The sequence below is a fragment of the Motacilla alba genome, chromosome 26, assembly GCF_015832195.1.
Source record: "Motacilla alba alba isolate MOTALB_02 chromosome 26, Motacilla_alba_V1.0_pri, whole genome shotgun sequence".
NCBI lineage: Eukaryota > Metazoa > Chordata > Aves > Passeriformes > Motacillidae > Motacilla > Motacilla alba.
In genome coordinates this window covers 2,859,813-2,886,566 of record NC_052041.1, presented here as the reverse complement: position 1 = coordinate 2,886,566, position 26,754 = coordinate 2,859,813, and the positions used below count along the sequence as shown (strand labels likewise).

Genomic DNA, 26,754 nt, shown 5'->3' with positions numbered 1-26,754 from the left:
TGCAGCAGAGTGGAAAGATGACCTAAAGCAGGATCCACAGAAGTGATTACATCGAGTTGTCATGTTTCAGATGATGCTTAAAAGAATCCTGATGGCCCGTCGCCAGGAGCCACAGCTGAAGTCTGTCTGCTGCCTGCTTTGGTTGTGCAGTGAACCTTTCCATTTGGAGTGTCATTCTTTAGGTTTGCCGTTCCAAAACCTTGTATAACAATGCAGGCCTTCACTGGAGGATGAGACGCAGTTGTGTCCCTCCCTGATGTGAAGGGTGTCTTCTGGTCATGTTGTGCTTCCTCTTGGGTTACGAGCAACTCTTGTGTTGGTAAAGCTCTTCCTCCCAAGTCAAGAGATGGTTTTGGTAAGGGTTTTGATGAGAGCCGCTTTGCTGAAGAGAACTTTTCAGTGCTCCAGGAGAGTTTGAGCTTGGGGAAAGTGTTCTAGCAGCAGTGAAAACATAACGGCCAATTTTCTTCTCCTTCCAGAGCAATAGTCCATGGCAGAGACACATTATTAAATAAAATGCTGCTGTGTGAGAGTTAATGGGTAGTAGCTCTGCTTGCTGTGTAGGACCTGGGTGAAAACAAGAGATTCCTCTACTTTTCTTATACATTCTTGTTCATCTTTCTGTTCCCCACCCCCAGTTTTGTTGTATTGTTTTGATCCCTGAATTACCTGGCGTGAAGCAGCCACGGATGGTCCCAGTCACCCGTGCCCTGACCCTGTCTGAGGCACGATGATCTGCTGCAGGGTGGGAGCAGAAAGCCTGGGGAGAGCTGATGAATGGAGCCGAAACGCCTGGTTCCTCGCCCCGTTCTTCCTTGTACCTCGGTGTGATTTATTATTAGGCAAAATTAGGCTTGTAATTTCTGTGGAGGCTGCTGTATGTAGGTCACTGCTGGCCTGACTTGGCAGGGCTGGCTGTGGTCAGGCTGCAGCGGTGGGGCTGGGAGCGAGGGCTCTTTGCCTGCTGCAAATTCCACTTCTAAGACTAATCTTTGGGCTGGCTGCCTTAATTCCACGAGGAAATGGCAGCTAAGCCAGGCTGGGGAGTGGGGACTGGTGTTACAGGTGATGAGTTTTTCTCTGTTGTATGCATTGCACGATGGAACTCTTTGTGGAGCAGGTTTCCTTTAAAATAAATGAACAAACCTGGCTGCTCGCTTCACCTTCAGAGCAGGAGATGCTCACCTGGACTGGTGAGCTTTGGAAGGGCTGGAGGAGCTCAGGGCCGTGGGGGCTGCTCGTGGATTTTTTTCTGCAGCATCCTTGGTGCTTTGGGGCGTGTTTGCGAAACTCTCAGTCTCGCTCTTGGCCTCATCTGATAACCCACGAGCGATGGCTCCCCTGATGGAGAAGGAGGAAGGAGGATGGTGCTTGTGGTTTGCTGTTCTGGGAAGGTGGAATTAGGGCAGGCAGCTCGGAGCTGATGGCTGAGCAGCTGAGTGAGTTTGTGTAGCCGAAGCACCCCGTGTCCCTCCAAAAATCCATCTGGGAAAACGCCCCTGAAGTGAGGGAGTAAACGGAGATCCTGGGCTCGTGCTCGTGGGAAACAGCTTGCTGTGTCTGCTGTTCTGCTGTCCCTCTCTCAGTGGAGAGCTGTTTTTTTAATTAGCTCTGCCATGTATTTTATATAATCAGAAATGTCTTCGCTGTGGCCTTCTGTGTGAGATGTGGTTGAGAAGCTGTGGAAACTGCAGTGACATCACCGGGACTTTTCCAAAGCTGTGGTTTATTATCTCATTGACCAAAGGAGTCTACTGACTTGGGGTTTGAGTTTGTTCAAACGATTTAGGATTTGCCATAATCTTTGTTCAACACCTCACATGTTCTGAGCAGTCAGAACTCTGACTGCGATGGACTGATAAGGCCTTGGAGCAGGGGTTTTCTCTTTGGTACGTGCTCAGGAAGTGGTGGGGCTCTTCCTCTCCATAATGATCTAATGCCATCAGCCGTGGGTCTTGCAAAAGACGTCTCCCATGTTTTCAGAGGCGGGGAACTGAGATGCAGTGATTTACTGAACGTCAGAGGTGGCACCAGGCTGAGGAGCTCAGCTGCCTGTGGCACGCGGGATGAGAGCACGGCCCCTGGATGTGGGATTAGGTAGCCAAATGCCACCAGGTGAAGCCATGATTTTGCCATTCACACTGAGCCCTGCTGGCCTTTGGCAAGATGAGTGCTGTCTGTGCCATCAGGTCCACACACGGGGCAGGAAAGCCTCGCTACAGGGCAGTGCTGGTTCACGGGGCTGCGGAGGGGAGGGCCGTGCCTCGAGCAGTGAGTGATGCAGAGCAGAGGCTTTGCCATGCTCTGAAACAACCAAAACAACGTGTAAATAATGGCTGAAATAATACTGAAAAACTAACCGGGGCTGTGCAGCCTGGGACCCAGGCCTCGTGGCACGTTTGCAGCGCGATGGGTGGGCACAGGCGATGAAAACTCCTGGAAGGTTCCTGCCGAGGAGGCCTGAAGGATCAAATTGGTGCCTTCTCTCTTCACAGACAGCTCTGGGATGTGCTGTGGTGTCTGATGGGAGGGAAGAGCTCTTGCTGGGCTGCAGGGCGGTGCAGGTACGTGGGAGGCATCCGGAGGAGTGGCCGGCTGGGAATTGGCTGTTGGGCTGATCCTGTGGCACAGGAGCAGCATCACTCCAGCTTTATGATCTGCCATCTCCTCGGCCTTCCTGCTGGCCTCCTGTGCCCCGCACCAGGGTGCTCCGAGGGCTTGGCTCTTTTCAAACCCACCCTTTTGCCGCGGTTTTGCTGTCTGCTGAGAAACTGAGCGGGAGGAGCCCTCCCTCCTTCAGAAAGCCTTTGCTCCTGCTCGGAGCACCCTCCCGACCTGCAGACGGCCCTGGCTGCAGCGCTCCGGCTCCTCTCCAAGCACAACTGGCCCCGCTCGTCTGGCCTCAAGTTGCAGCATTCAGGCAGCATGACCTCACCTCCTGGTTTCCAAGAATAACGTGCTGCCTCCCCTGCTGCCTCCCCTGCTGCCTCCCCTGGGCGGCACCAGGGCTGCCTGCGGGGCCAGGGTGGCTGCCACAGCCTGGCATGGGCCAGCTCCATGGCTCTGGCTCGTGCCAGGTGTCCCAGGTAGCCCCGTGCCCACCCCAGGCTCAGCTCCAGGGCTCTGGCTCATGCCCACCCCAGGCCAGCTCCATGGCTCTGGCTCGTGCCAGGTGTCCCAGGTAGCCCCGTGCCCACCCCAGGCTCAGCTCCAGGGCTCTGGCTCATGCCCACCCCAGGCCAGCTCCATGGCTCTGGTTTGTGCCAGGTGTCCCAGGTAGCCCCATGCCCACCCCAGGCCAGCTCTAGGGCTCTGGCTCGTGCCAGGTGTCCCAGGTAGCCCCATGCCCACCCCAGGCTGCTCCAGGGCTCTGGCTCGTGCCAGGTGTCCCAGGTAGCCCCATGCCCACCCCAGGCTGCTCCAGGGCTCTGGCTCATGCTAGGTGTCCCAGGTAGCCCCGTGCCCACCCCAGGCTGCTCCAGGGCTCTGGCTCATGCCAGGTGTCCCAGGTAGCCCCGTGCCCACCCCAGGCTCAGCTCCAGGGCTCTGGCTCGTGCCAGGTGTCCCAGGTAGCCCCGTGCCCACCCCAGGCCAGCTCTAGGTCTCTGGTTTGTGCCAGGTGTCCCAGGTAGCCCCGTGCCCACCCCAGGCCAGCTCCAGGTCTCTGGCTCGTGCCAGGTGTCCCAGGTAGCCCCATGCCCACCCCAGGCTGCTCCATGGCTCTGGTTTGTGCCAGGTGTCCCAGGTAGCCTCATGCCCACCCCAGGCTCAGCTCCTCTGAGGGCTGCAGAGCTGAGGCAGCAGCTGGGAGGGTCTTCAGGACCCGGTTGATCTTGCAGGCTGATTTTGGAGGGGGGAGAGTTTGAAGCAGGACCAGGGTGATACCTCCACCAGCTCCAGAGGCTGGCATGGGAATGCAGCTTGGCCTGACCACTCCCCAAAAAACCAGTTTGGAGCCTGGGGAGTCACACTGAGTCAGCATCGGGGTCATACCTGGGGGTGACAGTGTTGGATTTAACACAGCCCTGGGGTCTGTGTCCCATCCTCATTGCTGCAAGGTGAAAAATCCTGCCAGGTTTGGTGGAAGGTGTCAGGGGGGTTGGAAGGAGATGACCCTCAAGGTCCCTTCCAACCAAACCATTTCGTGACTCTCTTGCTCTCTGAAAACATCCTCTCCATTCAGTTCTGGCTGGCGCAGGGGCTGTGAGCTTGCCCAGTGCCTGGGGGCTGATTCTGGGGAGGGCTCTCAGCTCTGTGGCTGTTCCCCAACGGAGATGGATGGGGAGCAGTGCAGGGCTTGGAGGAGAGCAGGTCTGAATGCAGAGAGCTTTAACAGCCCTTTTAACTGTTCTTCCTTTGTACCCCGTGGCTGAGCCATTTCAGGGATTTCAGCCTTTTAAGATCCTACCCATGCGAGGTGGGGATTACAGCGGCTGGCAGGTTTAATGGCTGCATTAACTCGCTGCTCCTTTGTGGCCTGGGGAGGGGACTGAGGCGCCCGGTCCCTGAGTGCTGCTGGACCTCAGATGACCTGGAACAAAAAGTTTTGCTGGAGGTGCTGTGAGCCACAGAAATGTCACGTGGAGAGCGTCACTGCGAGGGGGACACGGGAGCTGCTCTGAGAGCTCCCCTGTGGCTCCATCTTCACTCTGGTGCTGCTGAGCAGGATTCATAGAATTCACAGCATCACTGGCTTGGAAGAGACCCTCAAGATCATCAAGCCAAACCCAGCCCCAACACCACAACTAAACCCAGAGCCACATCCAGGCTTTGTTAACCCCCCCCCAGGGATGGTGACTGCACCACCTCCCCGGGCAGAACATTCCAGAACTTTATCACCCTTTCTGTAAAAAACCTTTTCCTGATATCCAACCTATATTTCCCCTGGTGCAGCTTGAGGCTGTGGCCTCTGGTTCTGTTAGTGGTGCCTGGACCAGAGCCCAACCCCAGCTGAGCCCAGGCACCTTTCAGGAAGGATGGTGGCATCTCCGTGTGGATAAGGGCCATTCCCTCAGCGCAGTGCCAAAGTGGCCTGTCCCAGCGGGGAGGGCAGGTGAGCTCTGTGGCCCAGGAGCTTGCAGCTGGCACAGCCTGTGCCGTCACATGGAATGAGATTATTCAGGCCCGTGGCGTCAGGGCCGCACGTGGTTCCGTGCCCGGCTGCCCTGCGAGCTGTGGCCTAAACCAGAGCTAAAGTCCAAAATGCAAACCCAGATCTGAATGTTCCTGGGGCGCCCAGCCAGGCTGGGGCTTTGCTGCTCTGCTCTTGGTGTCCTTATCCGGTTTGGCCTCCAGGCTGGGGATCAGGGCAGGCCTGGATTCATTTCCTTTGTCACCGTGATTAACTTTGCTGCTTTGTGCCCTTGGCTGCAGGTGGGTGCCCGTTTGGAGCTGAACCTTTCCAGCTCTGCTGGCCCCAGAAGATGGGGGTCAGGCAGGTTTGGGGTCGCTGTGTGCCTCAGGCTCTGACTCAGGCTAAACCTGTGTCACAGCAGAGCAGATCCCGTGTCCCCCTCGCAGTGACGCTCTCCACGTGACATTTGTGTGGCTCACAGCACCTCCAGCAAAACTTTTTGTTTCAGGCCATCTGAGGTCCAGCAGCACTCAGGGACTGGGGCTGTCAGTGCTGTCCCTTTCCCAAGGAAGCACCTCCTGCACTGGGAGCATCTTCTGAGCTCCTGGGGCCGGAGCAGCCTGGACAGCCCTGCCCGCTGTCCTCTGGCCCTGCTGCGCGGCACCGAGCTGGGGCAGCCTCTCCAGAGGCTCCTTGCATGTCCTGCCAGGTGTGTGTTTTCAGGGAAACGTGGCTGGAACACGAGCCGGGACTGCTGTGGAAATTTGGCAGTGTGTCCCCTTCGGGCTGCAGTTGCAGCAGCGGCAGCGCATCGCCTCCCGTGCCCCCAGGTGGGGCAGGAGCTGGCTGCAGGGCAGTGGGGCTGGGATCCCGGCCATCCCCACCGGGCCGGGGCAAAAGCAGATGCAATCAGGTCCAGACAAACCCGAAAATATGCGTGCTGTGCTCAGCTTGGTCTAGCGAGAGTGTTACGCTCAGCTTAGTCTAACATGAGTGTTATGCTCAGCTTGGTCTAACAAGAGCAGTAAATGAAAAAAAGAGCAGGGGAGGTGTGTGCCAGCAGGGATGGTTTTGGATTCCAGCAGCAATGATCCTTATGGATCTCCCAGCTCAGTGTGAGGAACAGCTCAGACTCGTTCTGCTCCCACTCGTTTCAGTGAACAGGCCACTGCGGGTGTCACTGAGCTGTCACCACGGCTCAATGTGGCCCCCAGAGCCGGGCTGAAGGAGCCCCTGTCACCTGCAGCAGCCTCCTCCGGGTCCCCTGGGGCTCTGGGTGGCTCTCTCTTCCTCTTGGGCCATTTCCCAGCCTGCTGTGCCGGGCAGGTTGGCTGCAGGAGCCCCGGGCGGGCGGCCCTTGCGCAAGAGGCTCTGGGGTGCTGGGAAGGGCGGCCTTGCCAGGAAGTTTAAACTCAGGTTATCTCCTGGGAGGCATCAGAGCTGTGGATTTGGCATTTTCGGCTGGCTACCTCCCGTGCCCCGGGCAGAGCGGTGCTGGCACGGGGACAGGGCTGTTTGGGGAGCCTGCAGGTGTTGCAGCCCTTGCTGGGTGTCTTCCCAGGCTCCTGGAGAGAACATCTGCCCCTTGCTGGCCCAGGAGCTGGGAAGAGGCTCGGGAGGCCTTTTGCTTTTGTCCCCAGTGTTTCTCATGAGGAATGAGCCTGCTCCTGGTGTGAGGGACTGTGCAGCTCTGGTGGAGCAGCACACTGACGTCTCCTCTCCATCCCCTCCCACCCTGCTTGTTCCACCTCAGAGCTCAGACTCCCAATCTCTTGTGGTCAGGAAGAGTTGCTGTGAAGAACATCTCTGCCAGGACCTGAGATGTTCCCTGGGTGGTGGGATTCAGCTCCAGGTCCCTGGGAGTTTCTGGAAGTGTCCTGGTGGTCCCGTTCCCCAGCTGCTTGCTGCTGGAGGAGACAGCCAGCCCTGCGATGCTGGGCTGATGCCAGCTGGGTGAGGAAGAGGATGAGGAGGTTCTGAATGGGTTAAAATGGGTTGGGTGCTGAGCAGCAGCTTGGGCTGAGTGGGAGCCAGGGCTGCTTTTTCCTGGGAGCTGTGGAGCAGCTCTGAGGTTCTGCCTCTGCCACAGTCTGGGGGGGCTGTGGGAGATGATGTTTGGGTGCCTCAGTGCAGTGCTTTGGGGTGATAGTCCCACGTCTGGGCCTCGCCTGGAGGAGCTGCAGGTCAGGCATGGCCCTGTGGGTCCCGCTCATGAGAGCAAGGAGAGGGTTTGGGGGGCTCAGGGCATCCCTTTAGCTCAGTTTTGCCAGGCCCTGCCAGTAAGGGCAGCGTGTTCTTAGCAGGTCAGGCACCTCTGGCTTTAACCAAAGCATTCCTTTCATATTTCCTTCTCCTCAAAATTGCCCTGACACAACCAGGCAAGTGCCACTGCAGCCGGGGTGGCCTGGTGCTGGTGCTCGCAGGGTTTTAGTGACTGAGCTGCTGACCATCACTGGACATCTGGGTCTTGTACCCACATTGAATGCAGCCCTGGAAAAAAGAATTCACAGAATCTCTGGGTTGGAAGAGACCTTCAGGATCATCGAGTCAAACCCAGCCTCAGCAGCTCAGCTAAACCCCGGCACCCAGTGCCATGTCCAGGCTTGTGTTCTAAAGCCTTGCCCTGTGTGAGGGGTGGGTGCCCTTCACAGGGGCTCTTCAAGGCTTCATTTCTCTCGGGAAATGGGGCTCTGCTGCCTGGAGGTGCTGCTGCAGGCTCTGTGGGGCCGTGCCAGCCCCCTGCTCCCCGCAGTGCCCCAGGCTCTGCTGCAGGGCTGGCGTGGGGGACGCGGGGGCTGCCGAGCCCACCGGAGCCACACAAAGGCCGCCCTGTCTGCTCTTTGGCTTCCCCCAGCCCTGAGCCCTTCTCGTGAATAAGTGGGATTGAAAAAGCTTAGATTCATACAAAGCAGGGCCCAGGAGCCCCCGGCTGACCCCGAGGGAGCAGCTGCCCCCTGCTCACCCCGCACCCGGGGTCCCGGATGACGCTGCCCTGGGATGGGGGACTGTGTGAGGCTGGCTGAGGGGAGAGGTTTCCTTTTACAGGCTGGGTATGGGAATGCCCAAGGAGACCAGGCTGCTTGCCAAGGGAGCAGCAGTAGCTGCAGGAGGAGATTTTTCTGTTGGTTTGTTTAAATATCCGTGCGTTTATCCTTTTATCCCATCTCCGTTTTAATCTAGCAGGCGAAACGAGTCCAAACCACTTGCTGCCTGTGGGATCTTGGAGGAAATCAAGTGGCCTGCTGGTAAACACTGTCAAGCAGTGGGGTTCTGAGCACCCGTGGGAGGATCACTGACTCTTTCCTGTGAGCTCTCCACACGTGTTTTTGCTGTATATTGAAAAGATGTAAGAGTACAAAACTGGATCAGCTTTGGTGGGGCTCTGGTTTGGTGGAAGGTGTCCCTCCCATGGCAGGAGCTGGAATGAGATGATCTTTGGGGTTCCTTTTAACCCAGACCACTCCGTGATTCAGTGGCTCCTTGCTCTGTCTTGAGCCCAGCCTTGGTAACACCAACAGGGGGGAAATTTCCCCTCGGGTATTTTTGGAAGTTTGTGCGCCCAGGCACTTTGTAGTGAGTTTTGCACGCTCGTTGGCCGAGGTGTTTGGAGGTGATGGTGCTGACTGGGACCCTGCTGGTCCAGCCTCTGTCCCAGCTCCACCAAACCTCCCCGGCACTGGGGCCGCACGGCTGCTGGGGCCAACAGGTGCTGTGGAGGCTCCTGGGGCTGCCAGAAGCCTGCAGGGAGCTGAGAATAGCCACCGTGTCCTGAGAGCTTTAATGTGGTGCCAGCGGGATGCAGAGAAGGGCTTTTTTAAAAATAGAAACACAAGTGTGTTTTCCTGCTGGCTGAAGGAGTCTCGGGGTGGCTGCTGGAGGAGAAGTGCCCTGCTTGGCTCCTGGGTTGACGGGAGGCTCTCAGGTTTTCACTGCATTGCTTCAGAGCCCAGGATTTCCCCTAAAATCCTGGCTGCTGTAGGTAAAGTGGAAGTGCACAGCCTTAGGAGGTGCTGGGTCTGGAGTCTGGGGTGTCGCTTGGCTCTTCAGCCACGTGGCTTGGTGACAAACGGGGCTTTCCTGCAGCTCCTGCTGGGTGCTGGGGCTGTACAAACTCAGTGTGATGGGAGGAGGATGAGGAGGGAGCCCTGTGGGGCAGGGACAGCCTGGAGACTGCACTGAGAGCTTTGGGGAGATGGCAAAGGAGAGGCTGGTGGGGGATGTGTGCCCCTGACCAGCTCTGGGTCACCCAGCGGGGCGCAGTCCCCTCTTGTCCCTGTGCCCCTTCGCTGCCACCCCCTCTGCTGACACACGGCTGCCCCTCTCCCTGCCCCGGGCATCAGGGCTGGTGGTGACAGGGGTTTGTGACTGCTGTGCCATGTGAGGGGAGCAGGAGGAGGAGGAGGAGGGCTGTTGGTGGCTGTGGGGCCCCTGCCTCTCTGAGCACCTGCGCAGACAAAGCCCTGTTATGAAACCCCTGAGCTGCTCCTGGCCCAGCCTTTTGCTGCTCCAGCGCTCTGGCAGCCTCCAGACTGGTGTGGGCACGGTGCCCGCTGTGGCTGCCGGTGACTCCAGCCCCCTGGCACCGCTGGCTGCTGCCAGGGTGGGTCCCTGCGGCCGGGGGGATGCTCTGCCCTGCATCCCTGCGGAGCTGGGCTGCACAGACTGCACTTATCTCAGCAAGGTGTTGGCCGTGCCCTGCTGTTGACAAAGCCCGTGGCAGGGGTGAAACTGTGTTAAACAAACGGCTGAGGAAGATAGGATGATGCAAAACGGGGCTGTCGTCACCGAGCTTCGGGGGTGCGTAAATGAAACCCTCCTCAGGCTTGGCACTGGCGCAGGAAACACAGCCCAAGGCCACCCTGCTCCCAGTGCCAGGGTGAGTGGCACTCCAGGAAGGGCTGGCCTTGATGCAGCTTTGTGTTTCAGTTTGTTTTTTTTTTTTCTTTCTTTAAATATACATGTATTTATTTATGCTGCAGGAAGATCTGTGTTGAAAGGCTGCGGGCAGGATCCCCGTGCTGGGGGGTGGGTGCAGCCTCTCTTCTGTCCTGCCCATGGGCTGAGCCCTGAGAAATTTCATTTTTGGGCAGAGCTGAAGCGCAGGAGCTGCTGGGAAGCAGTGAGTGCTGTGGGGCTTCTTCTGGCAGGGCCGCGTGGCCGCTGTGCTTGCAGGCGTGGGTCTGGGCCTCTCCCCAAAATCACTTCCAGCTGAAACGTTTAGGGAATGGGTGGACAGGTCCGAAAATAAAAGCAGTTCTGGGATGTAGGTGTGGGGCATCCAGAGATCAGAGGTAGCGGGAGGGTCGGGCAGGGGTGTCCCCAGAGCTGGTGGCAGGCTGGTGGAGCCAGGACCCAGAGAGATGCTCGGGTGCTCCGGGGTCCCTCTGCCATGAGGGGAAGCCCCTGGCTGTGGGTGCGGGGCTGATGGAGGCAGCACCCTGCAGTGCTGGTGATAAGGGGTTTTTTCAAGCTCTGCCTGTGGGAGGGAAGCACAAAGGCCATAGGTCAGCCCTGAGTTAATGGTTTACATCAGTGTTTACTTCGGTATTAATCACACCTGCAAACATCAACCACTTCCTATCATAAAAGCACATGTGTGCTTTTCCCTTCGTGCTGTTGTCAGCTCTGATAGCAAATCTGGCAAGGAGAGGGGTGGGGAGGAGGAGCTGACCCCAGCCCTCAGCTCTGCAAAGAGGTGGAAGGTGAAGGTGTTGTGTGTGGCTGGGAAGATCTCTGCCCTTCCCGTGGCTCCTTATTTCCCTTTCACTTTGTCTTGTGTGGAGGGAAGGCTCTGGCAGAGGCAGGAGAGCTGTGTGGGATCAGGGGTTTGGTTTGCAGAGGGCATCTGACCATCCCTGCCCAGAACGGCTCCATTCCGAGCTGGGCTGTGGCTTCTCCTGGCCCCAAGGCAATGGGTCCCTTCCCTGCTCAAGCCCAGTGCTGTGGTGGCTCCTGGTGGGCTGTGACATCCTGGATGTGTTCAGACAGGGCTGGGATGGGCTGGGATGGGCTGGGATGGGATGGGTGGGAGCGTTTTGGCCGTTGTGACCCCCTTTGTCCCTGTGGGATTCACGGGGAGGTCCTGGCAGGGTGGTGGCTCTGTCACTCCAGCCAGATGTGGCACAGCAGGACACGGGACCCTGTGACCGTGGCTCGTGCCGGGGCTGCTCCTGCTCCTCACCCAGAGCCTCCTGGAGAGGCGAGCACGGGGTGAGTCAGCCAAACCCAGCCCTGGCTGCTGCTGAGGGCTGGAAGGAAGAGGAGGCTCCCAAAACAAAAACACGGACTGAATAGTCCCCTAATTTTGTTTTTCTCAGATAAATGAAGCCAACACTCTTTATTTGTCTCCTTTGAACACCAGCCCCAGCCTGTTGCTGGGTGTGAGTCAGCAGGGATGCTTCGTGCTGCTGCCTTGGTGCCATTTACCTGCTCTGACTTTCTCCTGGGAGCTTCACAGCCCCTTCCCACCCACCTCCATCTCCTCCCTCCAGCCTCATCCCCGAAGCCTCCGCCACACTGGGACCCTTCCCTCTGCATCCAGGGTGCTGCTCCTGGATCCCCACTCGGACATTTCATCTCCGGGACGTGCCAAGAGCCTTTCTGCTGCTGGGAACTGGGCCCTGCAGCACACGGGGGGCACGGGCCCCTGGCAGGTGGCTCTTATTTAAAGCCAGGCCTCTCCTCTGCTCCTCGCCTTTGTGTGCCTCGAGAGGCTTTTGTTGCCGCCTGAAAAGGCTGAATGGCCGCTGCATCTGTCGCAGGGGGACAGAAATGCTCAGCAGATGCCCCGGGCAGGAGGGGCTGAGGGGCAGGGGGTCCCGAGCATCGCCCACCGGGCAGGGACCCCCAGGAGCAGGGCGGCACAGGGACCCGGGGCTTGTGCAACGCTGGCGGGCGAGCGAGGCCCCTTGTGAAAGCCCCGTGTGAGAGCTGCCTCTTCCTCGGCCCCTCTCCATCCTCCGCTCCATTGCGACATCGCCCGCAGGAGCGACGGGCACGCTGCGACATCCGCCCCCGCTGCCGCATCTGCCCCCGCTGCCGCCACGTCTGCCCCCGCTGCCACATCTGCCCCCTCTGCCACATCTGCCCCCCGCTGCCACGTCTGCCCCCCGCTGCCACATCTGCCCCCCTCTGCCACATCTGCCCCTGCCGCCACATCTGCCCCCCTCTGCCACATCTGCCCCTGCCGCATCTGCCCCTATCTGCCACATCTGCTCCCGCCACCACATCTGCCCCCTGTGCCACATCTGTCCCTCGCTGCCACATCTGCCCCCGCTGCCACATCTGCCTCCCTCCACCACATCTGCCCCCTGTGCCACATCTGCCTCCCTCAGTCACATCTGCCTCTCTCCGCGCCGCTCCTGGCAGGGTTTTTGGCTGTCCCCTCGCTGTGGCAGCGTCCCCGTGCCTGGCTGGCTGCTCGGCTCGGGCTGTGCGCTCAGCGGGGAGGCTCTGCCAGCTCCGGGTGTTCCTCGGAGCGCTGCGATCATTCAGGCTGGGAGAATGCGGCCGAGCAGCTCCAGCGTGTGTGGTGTGTGTGTGTGTGTGTGTGTGAGCTCGCCTCTGCTCGGCCCGGCTTGCCTCTCCTGTCCTGTTCTTTCTAATCTAAACACTCCTCTCTCGCTGGGATCCTTTCTCCCACCTTTCCATTCTCCCCGAGGCGGGAGAACGTGCGGGATGGAGCCGATTGTGCTCGCGTGGGTCAGAGCCTCAGTGTCCCCCCGGCTCTGGTGGCACTGCCCCATCCCTCTGCAAGGTGGGCGGCTGTGCCTGCTGCTGTCCTGCCTGCACACCACCTTGGATGAAGCTGCCTGCCCCGGGGAGCAAAGCCAGCCACCCGAGCAGCCGTGCTGGGCTGGCAGGACGGGCACGCTGCGGGCAGGATGCTGCCGGACCCAGCACTGCTCCTCCTCCGGACACGCCACCTCTGCTCTCTGGCTTTCCCCGGGCAAAACAAACGTGAGGATGAGGCTTTCGCCTCTTCTGTTGGGGCTTCAGACTCGTTCTGTGGCTCTCCGGGCGTGGGCAGAGCAGAGATGAAGCCCAGCTTGGGAAAGTCCCGTCGCCGGGGCAGCAGGGCAGGTCGTGGTGGGTGTAAGCAGCGGGGATGGGGTTAATGTAAAGATTTGTGTAAGAGCCACGATGGTGTGGGGGAGGCTTCCTGAGCTGCACCTTTAATTGTTACTGCCTTGTGGTTCAACCGTGAATTTCCCTCTGTTTGGTAACACAATTCCTCTCAGGGGCTCTGGGACTCGTGATTTTATTTCTCTTCTGTAGCTCATAAACAGCAAAAGCGGAACCAGGCTTTGCTGCTTCCACGTCCTTCTGCTGCCCTCTCCCTCCCAGCCGTGTCTGGCAGGGGCTGGGGTGGCTTTGGGCTCATTACCTGTGGGCTCCCCAAAAATTCTGGCGTGACAGGCTCAGCTCAATGCAGGGAGAGCTGGGAACAGCCTGTGCAGAGCTTCCAGCACCGGCCCCACAAATGTGTAAAGCAGCTGACGCCAGTTGGCAGCAAGTTTGCAGGGGAAGATTAGAAGAGGAAAATCCTTTGAAGAGAAAACCCTTTTGCTTTATTAGGAAAAAATGCTCCTTGCCCTGGGCTAGCCGGGTCAGGGGAATCCAAAGCCTGCGTGTGTGATCCAGGCAGGGGGAAGCTCTGCTGTGCTTCCCTGCTGATAATTTGGGGGATGACAGCCTGCCTCTCTTCGCTGTAGGTTTATTCCTGCTGCAACTCAAGAAGAGTTTCTTTTAACCCCTGTGGTGCAGACAGGTCCTGAGGGGGGCAGTTTCTTTTAACCCCTGTGGTGCAGACAGGTCCTGAGGGGGGCTCCTGAGGGTGGTTTGGGGCATGGTACCACACCCTGTTGGAGGGGTGGGCGCTGCAAGTCCCGTGGGCCTGTGCTGCTCTGCTGGGGGCTGGGGAGAATCAGGTGGGATCAAAATCCCACGGAAATAAAACCAGCCTGCCTGCAAGAGCAGCTGGAGAGCCGGGTGAGTGTGGGGCAGCCCTGGCAAATGGACAGCTCAACTCCCCGGCGTGAGCCTGATCCTCCCTTTCCATGGAAGCTGCCCGTGGGAGGTGAGTTTTTCCTCTTGCCCCGCTGGGTGTGCTTGGCTCGCCGAGGGGCAGCAGTGTTCGGGGCCGGAGTGGCACCCCAGCGAGGAGGGACAGTGGGACAGGAGGGACAGTGGGACGTGTCCTCAGCGACCTCCTGCCATGTGCCAGGGGAGGAGGGAGCTTCCTTTTCCAACCTGTCGTGACTCATGGAACATCATCCCAGGAGGAGGCGGCGAGACTGAATCAGTGGTGCCTGAGGACACGCTGGGAGAGGGAACGTGAGCGTGGGCAGCTCCAGCCCTGCTCTGCTCCAGAGCTTTCCTTCCTTCCTTCCTCGTGCCCACCCACCTGTGCTGTGCCTGTCCTGAGGTGATGGGGGGAAATTCTGCTCCGTGTGGTGCTGAGCTCTTCCTTGGAGCTGGAGCTGATTTTTGATGCCTGCAGGACCAGGCTGGAGCCCAGATTTGGGTTTGGGTTTGCTCAGGGAGGTGCTGTTCTCCTGCAGAAGCCCTGATGAGCTGTTTTGTTTTCAGGAGCTGCTTCCAGGGTTTGTCTTTCCAAGGTGGGGAGGAGCCCAGAGGTGCTGCTCTCGGGGTCCTGAGCACATCAGGCTGGGCTGTGCCATCCTCTGGTGGCAGCGGTGCAGGAGCTCTAATGAAGCTAATGAGGGTGTTTAGAGGAACACAGAACTAATTTATCTCGCAGCATGGAAAGGCTCCTGGGGGAGCTGGGCTGAGCCAAGGCACAGGACGGCAGCAAAGGCTGTCTGCCCAAATCTCAGGGGTGTCAGGCTGCTGGGAGGGGAGCTGGAATGCGGCTGGAAGCTGAATTTCCTCCCTAATTGCCAGCAGGGTGGGGTGGCTCTTTCCCTGCTCTCCCTTCTTTCCTTCAGGGAGGTGCCCCGGTGGGAAGCAGAGGTGGGATGGGGCAGAGCTCAGGGCTGGCACAGCTCTCCTGGCTGTGCCCTGTCCCCTGCGATGCCGCAGGGACACTGGGGTGCTCTGGGATGATGAGCTGATGTCCGGAGATGTGCAGTGGCTGCAAATCTGAACATCTGGAGCACCCAGCAAAGGGATGCAGCTCCTCCTGCCTGACTCCGGCCCGGATTTGCTCGGAGGTGGTGGCAGGGTTTCCTCCGCAGCGCTGCCCTTGTGCCCTGCCCGGGGACACTTGTGTAACGCGGGATCCGGTTACTGCCCTCCCTCCGCTGCCGAGCCTCCTCTCCAGAGGAGCAGGCTGGAGTGCAGCGTTTTCCAGAGTTTTGAAGAGCTGGATCTCCAAGGAGCCCTTCTGTGGAAGGGGAGCAGGAGGTAAGAGCTGGAAAAGCTGAACTGAGAGCCGCTGTCCGGAGTTCAGCAGCTTGGCCATCGAAGGGTTAACGCTGGTGCTGCTCCAGATTACCGGGTTGCAAAATCAGCTGCGCTGGGATTCCTTGCTGAGCCTCAGGGGAAACACGAGGTGATTTTCCCATCCCAGCCTCCTCGTTGGGAGCCAAGAAATCCAAATCCTGCTGCAGCCCCAGGCTGCCCCGGACCCCAGAGCTGAGTTAGGGACACGGGCAGCGCTGTCACACCCCCAAGGGATGGACAGGACATCCCCCACCCCAGCTTTCACTGCTGCCTGGGGAATGGGGGGGACGGTTGGCAGCTCTGGGAGCTGCTGGCTCCCACCTGCAGGGGACACACCGGTGGCAGGGCTGCTCTTGTCCTGCTGCTGTGCCGTGGCACATTCCTGGCACCCCAGGGCACAGGGAGCCGGTGCCTGTGCTGAGGGCACGAGGTCTGGGGTGCTGCTGGGGCTGTGGGCTGCCTCTGCCATGGTTTGTCTGTTGGATTATGATCTTTTCTGACCCAGAGATGGGGCAACTGAGAGGCGTTTTAAGAACTTTAATTCCATTTTCAGTCTCGTGCGAAGGGTGAGACAATACACATAATTCACACCATCACGATCACAAGCCAACTATTTCCTGATTACAATGCACTGTAAGCGTTTCTTGAGCTATCAGCTTTCTTAAGATCATAAAATATACTGAGAGTTCATTAAAACCCTAGAGGAAATATTCTTACAGCCTGACAGTGTTAGGTCCTAAGAGTCACATACACTTCTCACGTCCTTCCTGCAGCAGCAGTGGGGAGTGCGTCTGGCCTTCAGCTCCCCCTCACGCCCCTGCCACCAGGAACATTTCCTAAATTAACCAAATCATTGCCTTAACGAGGCCTAATCTGCTCCTCTCAGCCTCTCCATCAGCTGTCCATGCAAAGCCAGCAGGGGATGGAGGGAGCAGCTGGATCACAGCTGGGTGCTGGGAGAGCACCAGGGCAGCTGTTTGCTCCCAGAGCTTGTCTGGGTACAAAAACAAACGTCAGGTAATGGAGGCTGCTGCCTCCTACTTCATTAGAAATCCAATTAATCTCCTATAAAAGCACTCAGAGTGACCTCTAAAAACGGGATGTATTTTGCTGTACCTCTGCTGTTTGTCTTGTGCAGAATGATGTTAACTAGCTGCTTCCTGCTGGTCCGTTTCCCCGGCGCATAATTACAAATTGTTTTGTTTTTCTCTTTTCTCTCCGGCTTCCTGGCTCCCCACGCCAGGCTCTTCAGAGTGGGGCTACAAATAGCCAGGCTTTTCTCCAGTCCCCTCTGCAGGGCTCCTCAGGGGGCTGGTGCTACTCTTGCCTATGGCTTTGGCCTCTGCAGGATGCCGTTTTGAGGGTGAAGGAGCAGTAGAGGAGCAAGGAGAGGGTGTCCAGCCTCCTTCAAGGAGGCTTTGGCCTCTGCAGGATGCAGTTTTTAGGGTAAAGGAGCGGTAGAGGAGCAAGGAGAGGGTGTCCAACCTCCTTCAAGGAGGCTTTGGCCTGTGCAGGATGCCGTTTTTAGGGTAAAGGAGCAGTAGAGGAGCAAGGAGAGGATGTCCAACCTCCTTCAAGGAGGCTTTGGCCTCCGCAGGATGCAGTTTTTAGGGTAAAGGAGCAGTAGCAGAGCAAGGAGAGGGTGTCCAACCTCCTTCAAGGAGGCTTTGGCCTCTGCAGGATGCAGTTTTTAGGGTAAAGGAGCAATAGAGGAGCAAGGAGAGGGTGTCCAGCCTCCTGCCCTGCCTTCCTCTGCCCCGAGGCTGCTGGTGTGAGTGGTTTTGAGGTGTGCAAAGGTTGGCTTTGGCCACCTTGGTCCTTGGGAGCTTCTGTGGTTTGGTGCCAGCAGCCTCCCGCAGGTTCCCCCAGGTTTCCTCTGCCGGGTGAAGCAGGAGGGCTGAGGAGGTGGGAGAGGTGTGACTGAGACAGAAACTTCAAGGAATTCAGAGATTTTAGAGGAGCTAAGATTTTAGAGATAAGCTGTATTGGAGGTAATTAAAATAAATGGGTAGGCCCTGATGAAGTTAAGAGTTAGTAGCTAACTAGTAATTGATTGCTTGTTAACACAGTGTTTGGTTAGCTGGGTTTATAATGAAGAATATAAAAACTGATAAATAGCTTTGAGGAACATGAGACAATTGTGGGCCTCCTCTGCTCTGAAACCAGTTGAGGACAGGGAATGGGAGTTCCACCAAGGGTTCATTTGTCACATTTGCATTGAAAAGGTGGAAAGGTCAGAACGAGGAAGACTTCATTTACTTTCTCATTTTGGGAGGCCTCCCCATGAAAGGGACCACCGACCCATTTCAAGGAACACACTTGGCATGCTTAATAGCTTTTGAACTAATTACCATACAAAGCAGGGAATGGGATGTACCAAAATCATGAATATGTATTGGTATTTTGGTATTCAGTACTTGTATGGATAAAAGGACTCTGTGATCACCTGTAAACTGAGGTGTGCATTTGGGAGCTGTCCCACACGCTGCCCGGCTTACACTTTCTAACTTTAAACCGTTAGGGAGTTCTTGTGCATCACAGCTGGATATTGGTACTAGATCAATATCCACATTTTTCAATAAATGATGGCCGGAGCCAGGGATGGTGTTTCAGGTGGGTGGCTGAGGGCACATCCTGCCTGTGCCTTTCCCTGTGGCAAAGGACAACTCTGCCAGGGCAGCACCATCAGTGAGCGTTCCATCTGCAAACGGGCACTGTGTGGATTTTGGGAGTTAATCCTTGTTCCTGTGAGATCCCCACCGCGCTGAGAACCACCCAGGGTCCTGCAAAGCCTCCCAGGGCTGGTGCTCCTCTGCTCCTGGGGAGAGCTCAGAGGGCTCAGAAGGACTTTTCTGTCTAAATCTTGGTAAAATGGCCAAAGCTGCTGTTTCCTGCAGGGTGGGGGTGTGCTTCCACATCCCCCTGCTCACTCTGCTCCAAGGGGCAGAGCTGCTCCAGAGGCTGAGCCCAGCCCCAAGGCTGCTGGAGACAGGAAGGAAAATGAGCTGTGCTCAAGATAGACACGTTTGTTGTTCTATATTTAGGAACAATAATTAAAGCTGGCTGTTTATCCTGACAAACATCATAACTAATAGTCTACGGCAGACAAACAAATCCTTCCTGCACCTGGGAACTCTGAGTTGTCTTTGGGAAGGGCAGGGGGCTCATTGAAGAGCTGTAATTGAGGGAACATCTGGGTGTTTGCTTTGTCCCCTCCCCCGGCACGGGTGCTGGTGGGCTCTGAATTTGTGGTGAGGGAGCTTTGGTGGTCAGGAGGGTCCCGTGGAGCAGCAGGCCGGTGGTTGGGAAATGATGTGGGACAGCAAAGCAAAGGTGAGGGTGAGGATGCTCGGTGGCACCCAGGGGAGGTGGAGGTGTCCGGGTGCAGAATGGCTCATAAATGCAGTAGATCTTGCTGGTGGGCCACTGGGGGGTGGCAGGCAGCCCGAATGAGCTTTTATGAACCTTGGCAGGAAGGGCAGGCTGAGGGCAAGCGGCTTCTCGGTGTTCCCACTAGATGGGGATGGAGGCATTGTCAGAGCGCTCCGTGCGCCGCAGGGAGCACCCGGCCCTCGCCCCCGCGTCCCCTCTGGTGGCCACGGTGCCAGCCGGGGGTCGTGACCCAGCTGCCCGGGGGTGTCTCGGCTTGACGGGGTGTCCCTTCTCCCGCAGATGCTGCAGGACTGCCCCAAGGCCCGCAGGGAAGTGGAGCTGCACTGGCGAGCGTCGCAGTGCGCGCACATCGTGCGCATCATGGACGTCTACGAGAACCTCTACCAGGGGAGGAAGTGTCTGCTCATCGTCATGGAGTGGTGAGCGCCCGGCCCAGGGGCACTGCGGGGTGCTGGGGGGCTGCCAAAAGGGGGGTGGGCACCTTGCAGCCCCGGGGATGCAGCTGTAGGGGTGGCAGCCCGGGCGGAGGGGCGTCGGAGGGACGGGGACAGCAGGGCTGCTGGCTCTGAGTCATCCTGAGAGCGGCTCAGCTCGGGGCCTGTGGTTCTCACAGGTGGGTCATAACCAAACCACCTTTGGCCATCAAAAGCTGGGCCAGGCAGCGGGTTCCTGGCAGCCCGAGGTGGGGCAGGGACCGGGCTGGCAGCGCCGTGCTGCCCTGGCACCGCCTGCAGCAGCAGCTCTGCTTTGGGTCGGAACTTGGTATTAACCTGGGGACGAGGAGGAGGGATGAAGGGGAAAGTATTGAAACCACATCCCAACCGCAGCTGTGATTTGATGCAGCTTCCTTGCCAAAACCTCTCCTCTGGCAAGCTGGTAGATCACCCGGGGGGGCAGCGGGTGCAGGAGCGGCGCCAGGGCGCGTGGCACAGCAGCCCCCAGAGCAGCTCCTGTGGGGAAACAGGCACCCGAGAGCCACCCCGGCACTCTGGACAACCAGGGATGGGGAAGGGGTGGCAGTGGGGAAGAAAGAATGGCTGAGGGGTAGGAGGAGAGTCCCCAGGACTGTCTGTGTGACCGAGGAATGCTCTGGAGTAACGTCCATCCTCTCAGGCAGGATTTGACTTCCATCCTGACAGACTCTGGATCCCTCCCGTCAGGCTCTGGACCCTTCCCCTCAGGCTCTGGATCCCTCCCCTCAGGCTCTGGACCCTTCCCCTCAGGCTCTGGATCCCTCCCCTCAGGCTCTGGACCCTTCCCCTCAGGCTCTGGATCCCTCCTCTCAGGCTCTGGACCCTTCCCCTCAGGCCTCCTCTCTTCCGGGCTCTGGGTCCCTCCTTCCGGGCTCTGGGTCCCTCCTTCCGGGCTCTGGGTCCCTCCTGCTGGGCTCTGGATCCCCCCTGAGAGGCTCTGGATCCCTCCTGAGAGGCTCTGGGTCCCTCCTGAGAGGCTCTGGGTCCCTCCTGCCAGGCTCTGGGTCGCTTCTGCCAGGCTCCGGATCCATGCTCTCAGGCTCAGGGTCCCTCCTGCCGGGCTCAGGGTCCCTCCTGCCGGGCTCAGGGTCCCTCCTGCCAGGCTCAGGGTCCCTCCTGCCAGGCTCTGGGTCCCTCCTGCCGGGCTCTGTGCAGCAGAGGCTCCCGAGGGCCGCAGGCTGTTGCTGTTGCAGATGTCAGTGAATGTCAGGGAGATGCTATCAGCTCTGGGAAAGCCAAGCTGCTCCTGCTTCAGTCAGATAAGGCAGGGGCAGGAAGTGCCGTTATCCCTGCTCCCATAGCTCAGTCCTGCTCGGTGGGAGCTGCACTGTCCCTGAGGGTACCTGGGGAGGGACCCCCCCAGCAGCTCCCGTGGGCCCTGGCAGTGCTGCAGGGGGGCCCGGCCGCTGTGTCCCAGCGTGGGGAGCCTGTTGTGACCCCCTGGTGCCTCCCCCGTGCCCTGAGCCTTGCTCAGCACTTCTGTGCTGGGTCATGGTGCTGCTGAGGCGGTTGGCTTGTGAGCAGAAGGAGGCCACGTGTGCTGGGAGTGCTCTCACCACCTTCAAGCCACACTTGCTGCCTTTACTGTAAATGTGTTTCTGCGGGCTGCCGGGGCGGCCGCGCCCGCCCGCGCCTCTGCCAGCGCCGAGCCTCTGCCCCGCTCCTTGTGGCGAGGAGGAGGCTCTCAAACGCCCCAGAAGCACCGACCCAGGACTTGCATGGAGAAGGGGAGTGTTTCCTGCTCGGCAGCAGAGGGTTTGGTGCAGCCTGGGGCGCTGTGGGGTGGACCCACGGTGTGTAACAGCAGCTCTCCTCTTCCAGCTTGGACGGCGGGGAGCTCTTCAGCCGCATTCAGGACAGGGGAGACCAGGCCTTCACAGAACGGGGTATGGAGCCCACGCCCTGCTGGCCTTTCAGTCCCCTCCATCCCCATGGAGCCCATGCCCTGCTGGCCTTTCAGTCCCCTCCATCCCCATGGAGCCCACACTGTGCTGGCCTTTCAGTCCCCTCCATCCCCATGGAGCCCACGCCCTGCTGGCCTTTCAGTCCCCTCCATCCCCATGGAGCCCATGCCCTGCTGGCCTTTCAGTCCCCTCCGTCCCCTCAGGGACTCTTGTGAATCCCCAGCAGAGTTCTGCACCCAGGGAATGAGGGGTGTGGGAGCAAGGGGCCCTGCTTTTCATGTTTACTTGAGAATAGGGTTGGGGGTATTTCCTCAGCTGCTCCCACACTCTGCCCATCCCACTCCTGCCAGAAACACCCACCTCCCCTTTAAGTCCGTGGGCTGTGGTTCTCAGAGATCTCATTAATCTCATTCCCTCTACTCCTCTGGCCAGGAAAAGCGACCACACAACCCAAACTCTGAGCCCGTTGTCCCCTTGCCTTCCCATCCTAAGGGGAAACCATTCCCAGCTGCATTCCTCGCTGCTTGGGTGTCCCAAACGGTGCAAGCCCCTCTTGGTATTAGGGTCAGGGGCTGGACTCTGCCCCATCCCTTCCCCTGGAGTTTCTGGGAGCTGCAGGCTCCTTACCCAGGGATGGGGAGTGGCAGAGACTCCACGGAGAGGGGGACTTCAAGCAGAGCAACCCCCTCTGACCTCAGCCAGGTTCTTTGGCTCCTGGTTTTAGAGCTCCCCAGGGAGCGGTGCCCTTTTTAACTTGCTTCTGAAGGCTTCTGACGGTTTCTTTGCTGCTTCAGAGGCTTCGGAGATCATGAAGAGCATTGGGGAAGCCATCCAGTACCTGCACTCGATCAACATCGCGCACCGGGACGTGAAGGTACCACCCTGAGCCCTCCCCTGGCCCTGCCAGGCCCTGCTGCTCCACGTGTGCTGCTCACGGTCTCTGAACAGAGATAGTAATGCTCTCTCCCAGGATTTTTCCTAGGGAAGGCAGCGAGACGCTCAGAGGAAAACAATTCTTATCTCTCCTTGCTGCTCATGCTGTTTCGCACGTGGGGAATGTGTTGTGGGGATTGTTTACTGAAGGAGATGGCTGTTTAGACTGATAGACCAGTCAGAAAAAAGCTGTGCTGTGGCTGTCTGGAGACAGTCACGGGTGTTTCTGCGGTGTCTCTTCAGTGTAGTATCTTCTTAGTGGAGCGTGAAAAACGCCAATCACTTGTTTTTAGAATTTTAAAAGTTTAATAGTAACAAAATGGTTATAACAATAGTAATATAATTAGAGTAATAAAAGTTTGGACAATTAGGGTCAGGACAAGATGAGATAATAAAAACAAAGAGTTACAGAGAGTCCGGGTACCTTTTTCTGGGCAAAATAAGCCCGAAAATGGACCCACGTTAACAGAGGATTAACCCTTAAAAGCAACAGCCTGTTGCATATTCACACACCTCATGCATGAGGCATAAATTCCATTCAAACAAAGGATTCTGTCAGCTTCTTCCTCTGAATCCTGACAGCGTCTTCAGGGCTGAGCAAGGCAGGAAGAACTCGATAGGAGAGCAATAAATTCTTTTTCTCTGCAAGATTGAGGTGTCCTGTGGCTGCTACCTCAGGGCAAGTCCTCTCTTAAAAAAAAAAAATCTTACATAGCACAGTTTCTATTTTAACATTATTATGTTAAAATAGAAATTATGTTATAACCTAAAACTTATATGTTAATGTTATAACCTAAATTTAACACACTACTTAAGAAAATTAACACAGCACAGCTTTCTAACATGACACATATAATATTCATTTTAATATTTGCGAAAAGCCAATCATAAAACACTCATTTTTCACATGTAGTATCTCTTTAGTGTAGTTTTAATATTTAGTATTAGTGTAATATAACCCAGCTTAATTATTGCCGTGGCTCTTCAGGGCAGTCAGGACTTGGTGAAGGGAAGGAGAGATCTTGACTCCATTTCAGAAGGCTGGTTTATTATATTATGATATATATTACATTAAAAAGACCACACTATAACCATACTACAAAGAACAGAGAGAAAGATTCATCAGGAGGCAAGACAGGAATAGAAAGGAATGAATAACAAAGTTCTGTGACTCCCAGAGAGTCCGAGAGCTGCTGCCCCCTGGATTGGCCACCAAGTAGAAACATCCCACACTGACCAATGGAGGAAGCACCTGCTGCATCCCACAGCAGCAGATCACAAATTGGTGACACTTGAAGCTGAGGCTCTTCAGCTTCTCAGGAGAAGAAAATCCTAGCAAAGGGATTTTCACAAAATATCACAACATTTAATAAAGCATTTGTTCAGCCTCCTGAAATCATGGAGCCGGGACACATTGCTCCAGGGTAGTGGGGGGTGTTGGGGTCACGCTGCAGTGACAGCTCACTCCCTGCCCCTGTGTGTTCCCAGCCAGAGAACCTCCTGTACACCTCCAAGCGGCCCAACGCCGTGCTGAAACTCACCGACTTCGGCTTCGCCAAGGAAACCACCACGCACAACTCGCTGGCCACGCCCTGCTACACGCCCTACTACGTGGGTGAGTGCCTGGGGGGCTGGCCTTGGGGGTTTGCAGGGCTGGGGGGCAGAGCTGGGGGCTTTGGAGCAGCCCATCACCTCTGCATCCAGCCTGGGGGCTGCAGCAGGGAGCTGGGGGCTGCTCCAGGCAGCGCTTCCCACAGCGGCTCTTGGTGTCTCCATGGGCTGTCAGAGCCCTCTCACCCGGTGCTGACACTCGGATTTAGGATCTCCTTTCTGTTTTTGCCAGCCCCAGAAGTGCTGGGCCCAGAGAAGTACGACAAGTCCTGTGACATGTGGTCCCTGGGTGTCATCATGTATATTCTGTAAGTCTGGGGGTTCCTCTCCCTCCTGAGGCTCAGCTCCTGCTCCTGGCACTGCCTTGTGCCCTGTAGGTGCCCCTGGGGAGGTTTTTGGGGTGGCACATTGACTCTGTTCCCCCTCCTGGTGCAGGCTGTGCGGGTACCCCCCCTTCTACTCCAACCACGGGCTGGCCATCTCCCCTGGCATGAAGAAGAGGATCCGCATGGGCCAGTACGAGTTTCCCAATCCCGAGTGGTCCGAGGTGTCAGAGGAAGGTAAACGTGGTCCTGCGCTGCCTGTCCCCAGGCCGAGGTCTCCTTTTGAGGGCTGGGAGGAGCCCGAGCAGGTCAGAGGTCACCCCTCAGCATCTTCTCCTCTGCTGAGAGGCTTTTGCTGAAGGGTTTGTGCAGGGTCAGGTGTGTGGCACTCGGGAGGGCACTCGGGAGGGCACTCAGGGGTTTTGGGGCTGGAGCTCAGGAGAGCCCCCCAGGAGCTGCTGGCCCCTGACCCTGCCCCACCCCTGCAGTGAAGCAGCTGATCCGAAACCTGCTGAAGACAGACCCGACCCAGCGCATGACAATAACGGAGTTCATGAACCACCCCTGGATCATGGTCAGGGGGCGGGGATGGGATCATGGGATCCATGGGATGATGGGATCCATGGGATGGGATGGGATCCATGGGATGGGATCCATGGGATGGGATGGGATCCATGGGATCCATGGGATCCATGGGATGGGATCCATGGGATGGGATGGATGGGATGGGATGGGATGGGATGGGATGGGATGGGATCCATAGAAAGGGATGGATGGGATCCATGGGATGGGATCCATAGAAAGGGATGGATGGGATCCATGGGATGGGATCCATGGGATGGGATGGGATGGGATGGGATGGGATGGGATGGGATGGGATGGGATCCATGGGATGGGATGGGATGGGATAGGATGGGATGGGATGGGATGGGATGGGATGGGATGGGATGGGATGGGATGGATGGGATCCATGGGATGGATGGGATGGGTGCCTGTGGCTCCCAGCTCACACTCCTCCCCTCTCCTGGCAGCAATCCATGCAGGTGCCCCAGACCCCGCTGCACACCAGCCGTGTGCTGAAGGAGGAGAAGGACCTGTGGGAGGATGTGAAGGTAAAACCTCTCTCTGTCCCTGTCGGCAAAGCTCTGCGCCCCTCTGTCATCTGGGGAATGTCCTGTCCTGGGTGTTGCAGACCAGGCTTGTTCACTGTCCCTGGAAGTGTTCACCAACTGCACAGATGTGGCACTCGGGGACATGATGTAGTGGTGGAGTGGCCGTGTTGGGTTAACCACGCAATCATGGAATGGTTTGGGTTGGAAGGGACCTCAAATGCCAGGGCAGGGACCTTCCAGTGTCCCAGGCTGCTCCAAGCCAGCCTGGCCTTGGCACTGGCAGGATGGGGCAGCCACAGCTGCTCTGGAATCCCATCCCAGCCCCTCCCCACCCTCACCGGGCAGAGCAGGCTTGGCCTCAGTCACCTTGGAGAGCTTTTCCAGCCTGAACAATTCCAGGATTCCAGTTTGGTGTGGGCGTGCTGGCTCTGGGGCCAACCTGTACTTGGGAGGGAGCTGGAGAAGGCGGCAGTGGGACGCTCAGGCCCTGCTGCAGTTTATTCCCAGCTGCTCTGGGGACCCTGCTATAGGAATGTGCCTCCTGTTGACGGAGTGACCAAACTGTCCTTTGTCTCCTCAAAAAGGAAAAGAGCCCAGAAGCTTCTCTCCTCAGTTAGGTGAAAAGACACCTCACAGTACCTGGGGGACTTCACCTCAAACTTAAGGACAGCCAGTTGGGCAGGAGCCAGAAAGTCCCACCTGAGCCATTGACTAGACAAAGAAGAGAAAAAAGGAACTAATGGCTTTTGAGAGGGGTTTTACCAGGAGCAAGAACCTCTTGCACCTGGCTCGGTTTTTCTCTGTAAAGAGTTTTTGTTATTTTGCCTTTTGTTAAAACTTTTCCGTTTCCAACGCTGCCACAGAAGCCATCCTGCTGATTTTATGCCTTCTGAGGCAGCTGAGCTATCTTGGGTGTGATGGGGATCTCCAAGAGCTCATGAGACCTGGCTCTGGGAGCCCCATTTCCCCCTGGGGGGGCTTTTCTGATGGCTCTGTGCCCCCTGCCCGCAGGAGGAGATGACCAGCGCCCTGGCCACCATGCGCGTGGACTACGAACAAATCAAGATCAAGAAAATCGAGGATTCCTCGAACCCTCTGCTGATGAAGAGGAGGAAGAAAGCCAACGCCCCCGAGCCCACCCCGCTGCCCCACTGAGGGCCCTGCCCGCCGGCCCTCCAGAAAGCAATAACTATATATATATATTTTTTAAGGAAAAAAAAAGACAAAAAGAAACAGACTGTTCTGTCGAGCGCATGGAATTCAGACATTTATACCAGACTAGTTATTTTTAGCTACTCACTGTGTTTCTGACCTTTCTGGAGCAGGTGGTGAGATCCCCCCTCAGATCCACACCTGCAGCCAGGGATTTTTTTTGTCCTGTAGGTGAACGCCGCCAATAATTGGATTTTTATTTTTCTTTTGTGAAACAGTTTTGATTTATATATATATTTTTTTTTTCTTTTCATCCTCCTTCCTTCCAAAGACATGGAAACTCCTGTGGTGACCTTTTTAGGGTATATAACA

The 26,754-nt window shown here is 57.4% G+C and overlaps 1 protein-coding gene across 1 annotated transcript in view; it reads left to right on the top strand.

Annotated features, from left to right (window-relative positions):
• Window positions 1–26,489, top strand: part of MAPKAPK2 (MAPK activated protein kinase 2) — a 28,785-nt gene extending 2,296 nt beyond the window's left edge. The window contains 9 exon segments of the mRNA XM_038162278.1: window positions 19,154–19,293; window positions 21,169–21,233; window positions 22,046–22,125; window positions 23,673–23,799; window positions 24,028–24,103; window positions 24,231–24,355; window positions 24,607–24,692; window positions 25,150–25,230; window positions 26,242–26,489. Of these exon segments, the coding sequence (XP_038018206.1) occupies window positions 19,154–19,293; window positions 21,169–21,233; window positions 22,046–22,125; window positions 23,673–23,799; window positions 24,028–24,103; window positions 24,231–24,355; window positions 24,607–24,692; window positions 25,150–25,230; window positions 26,242–26,385 (924 nt within the window). The 3' untranslated portion in view covers window positions 26,386–26,489.
• The last annotated feature ends 265 nt before the right edge of the window (window positions 26,490–26,754 follow it).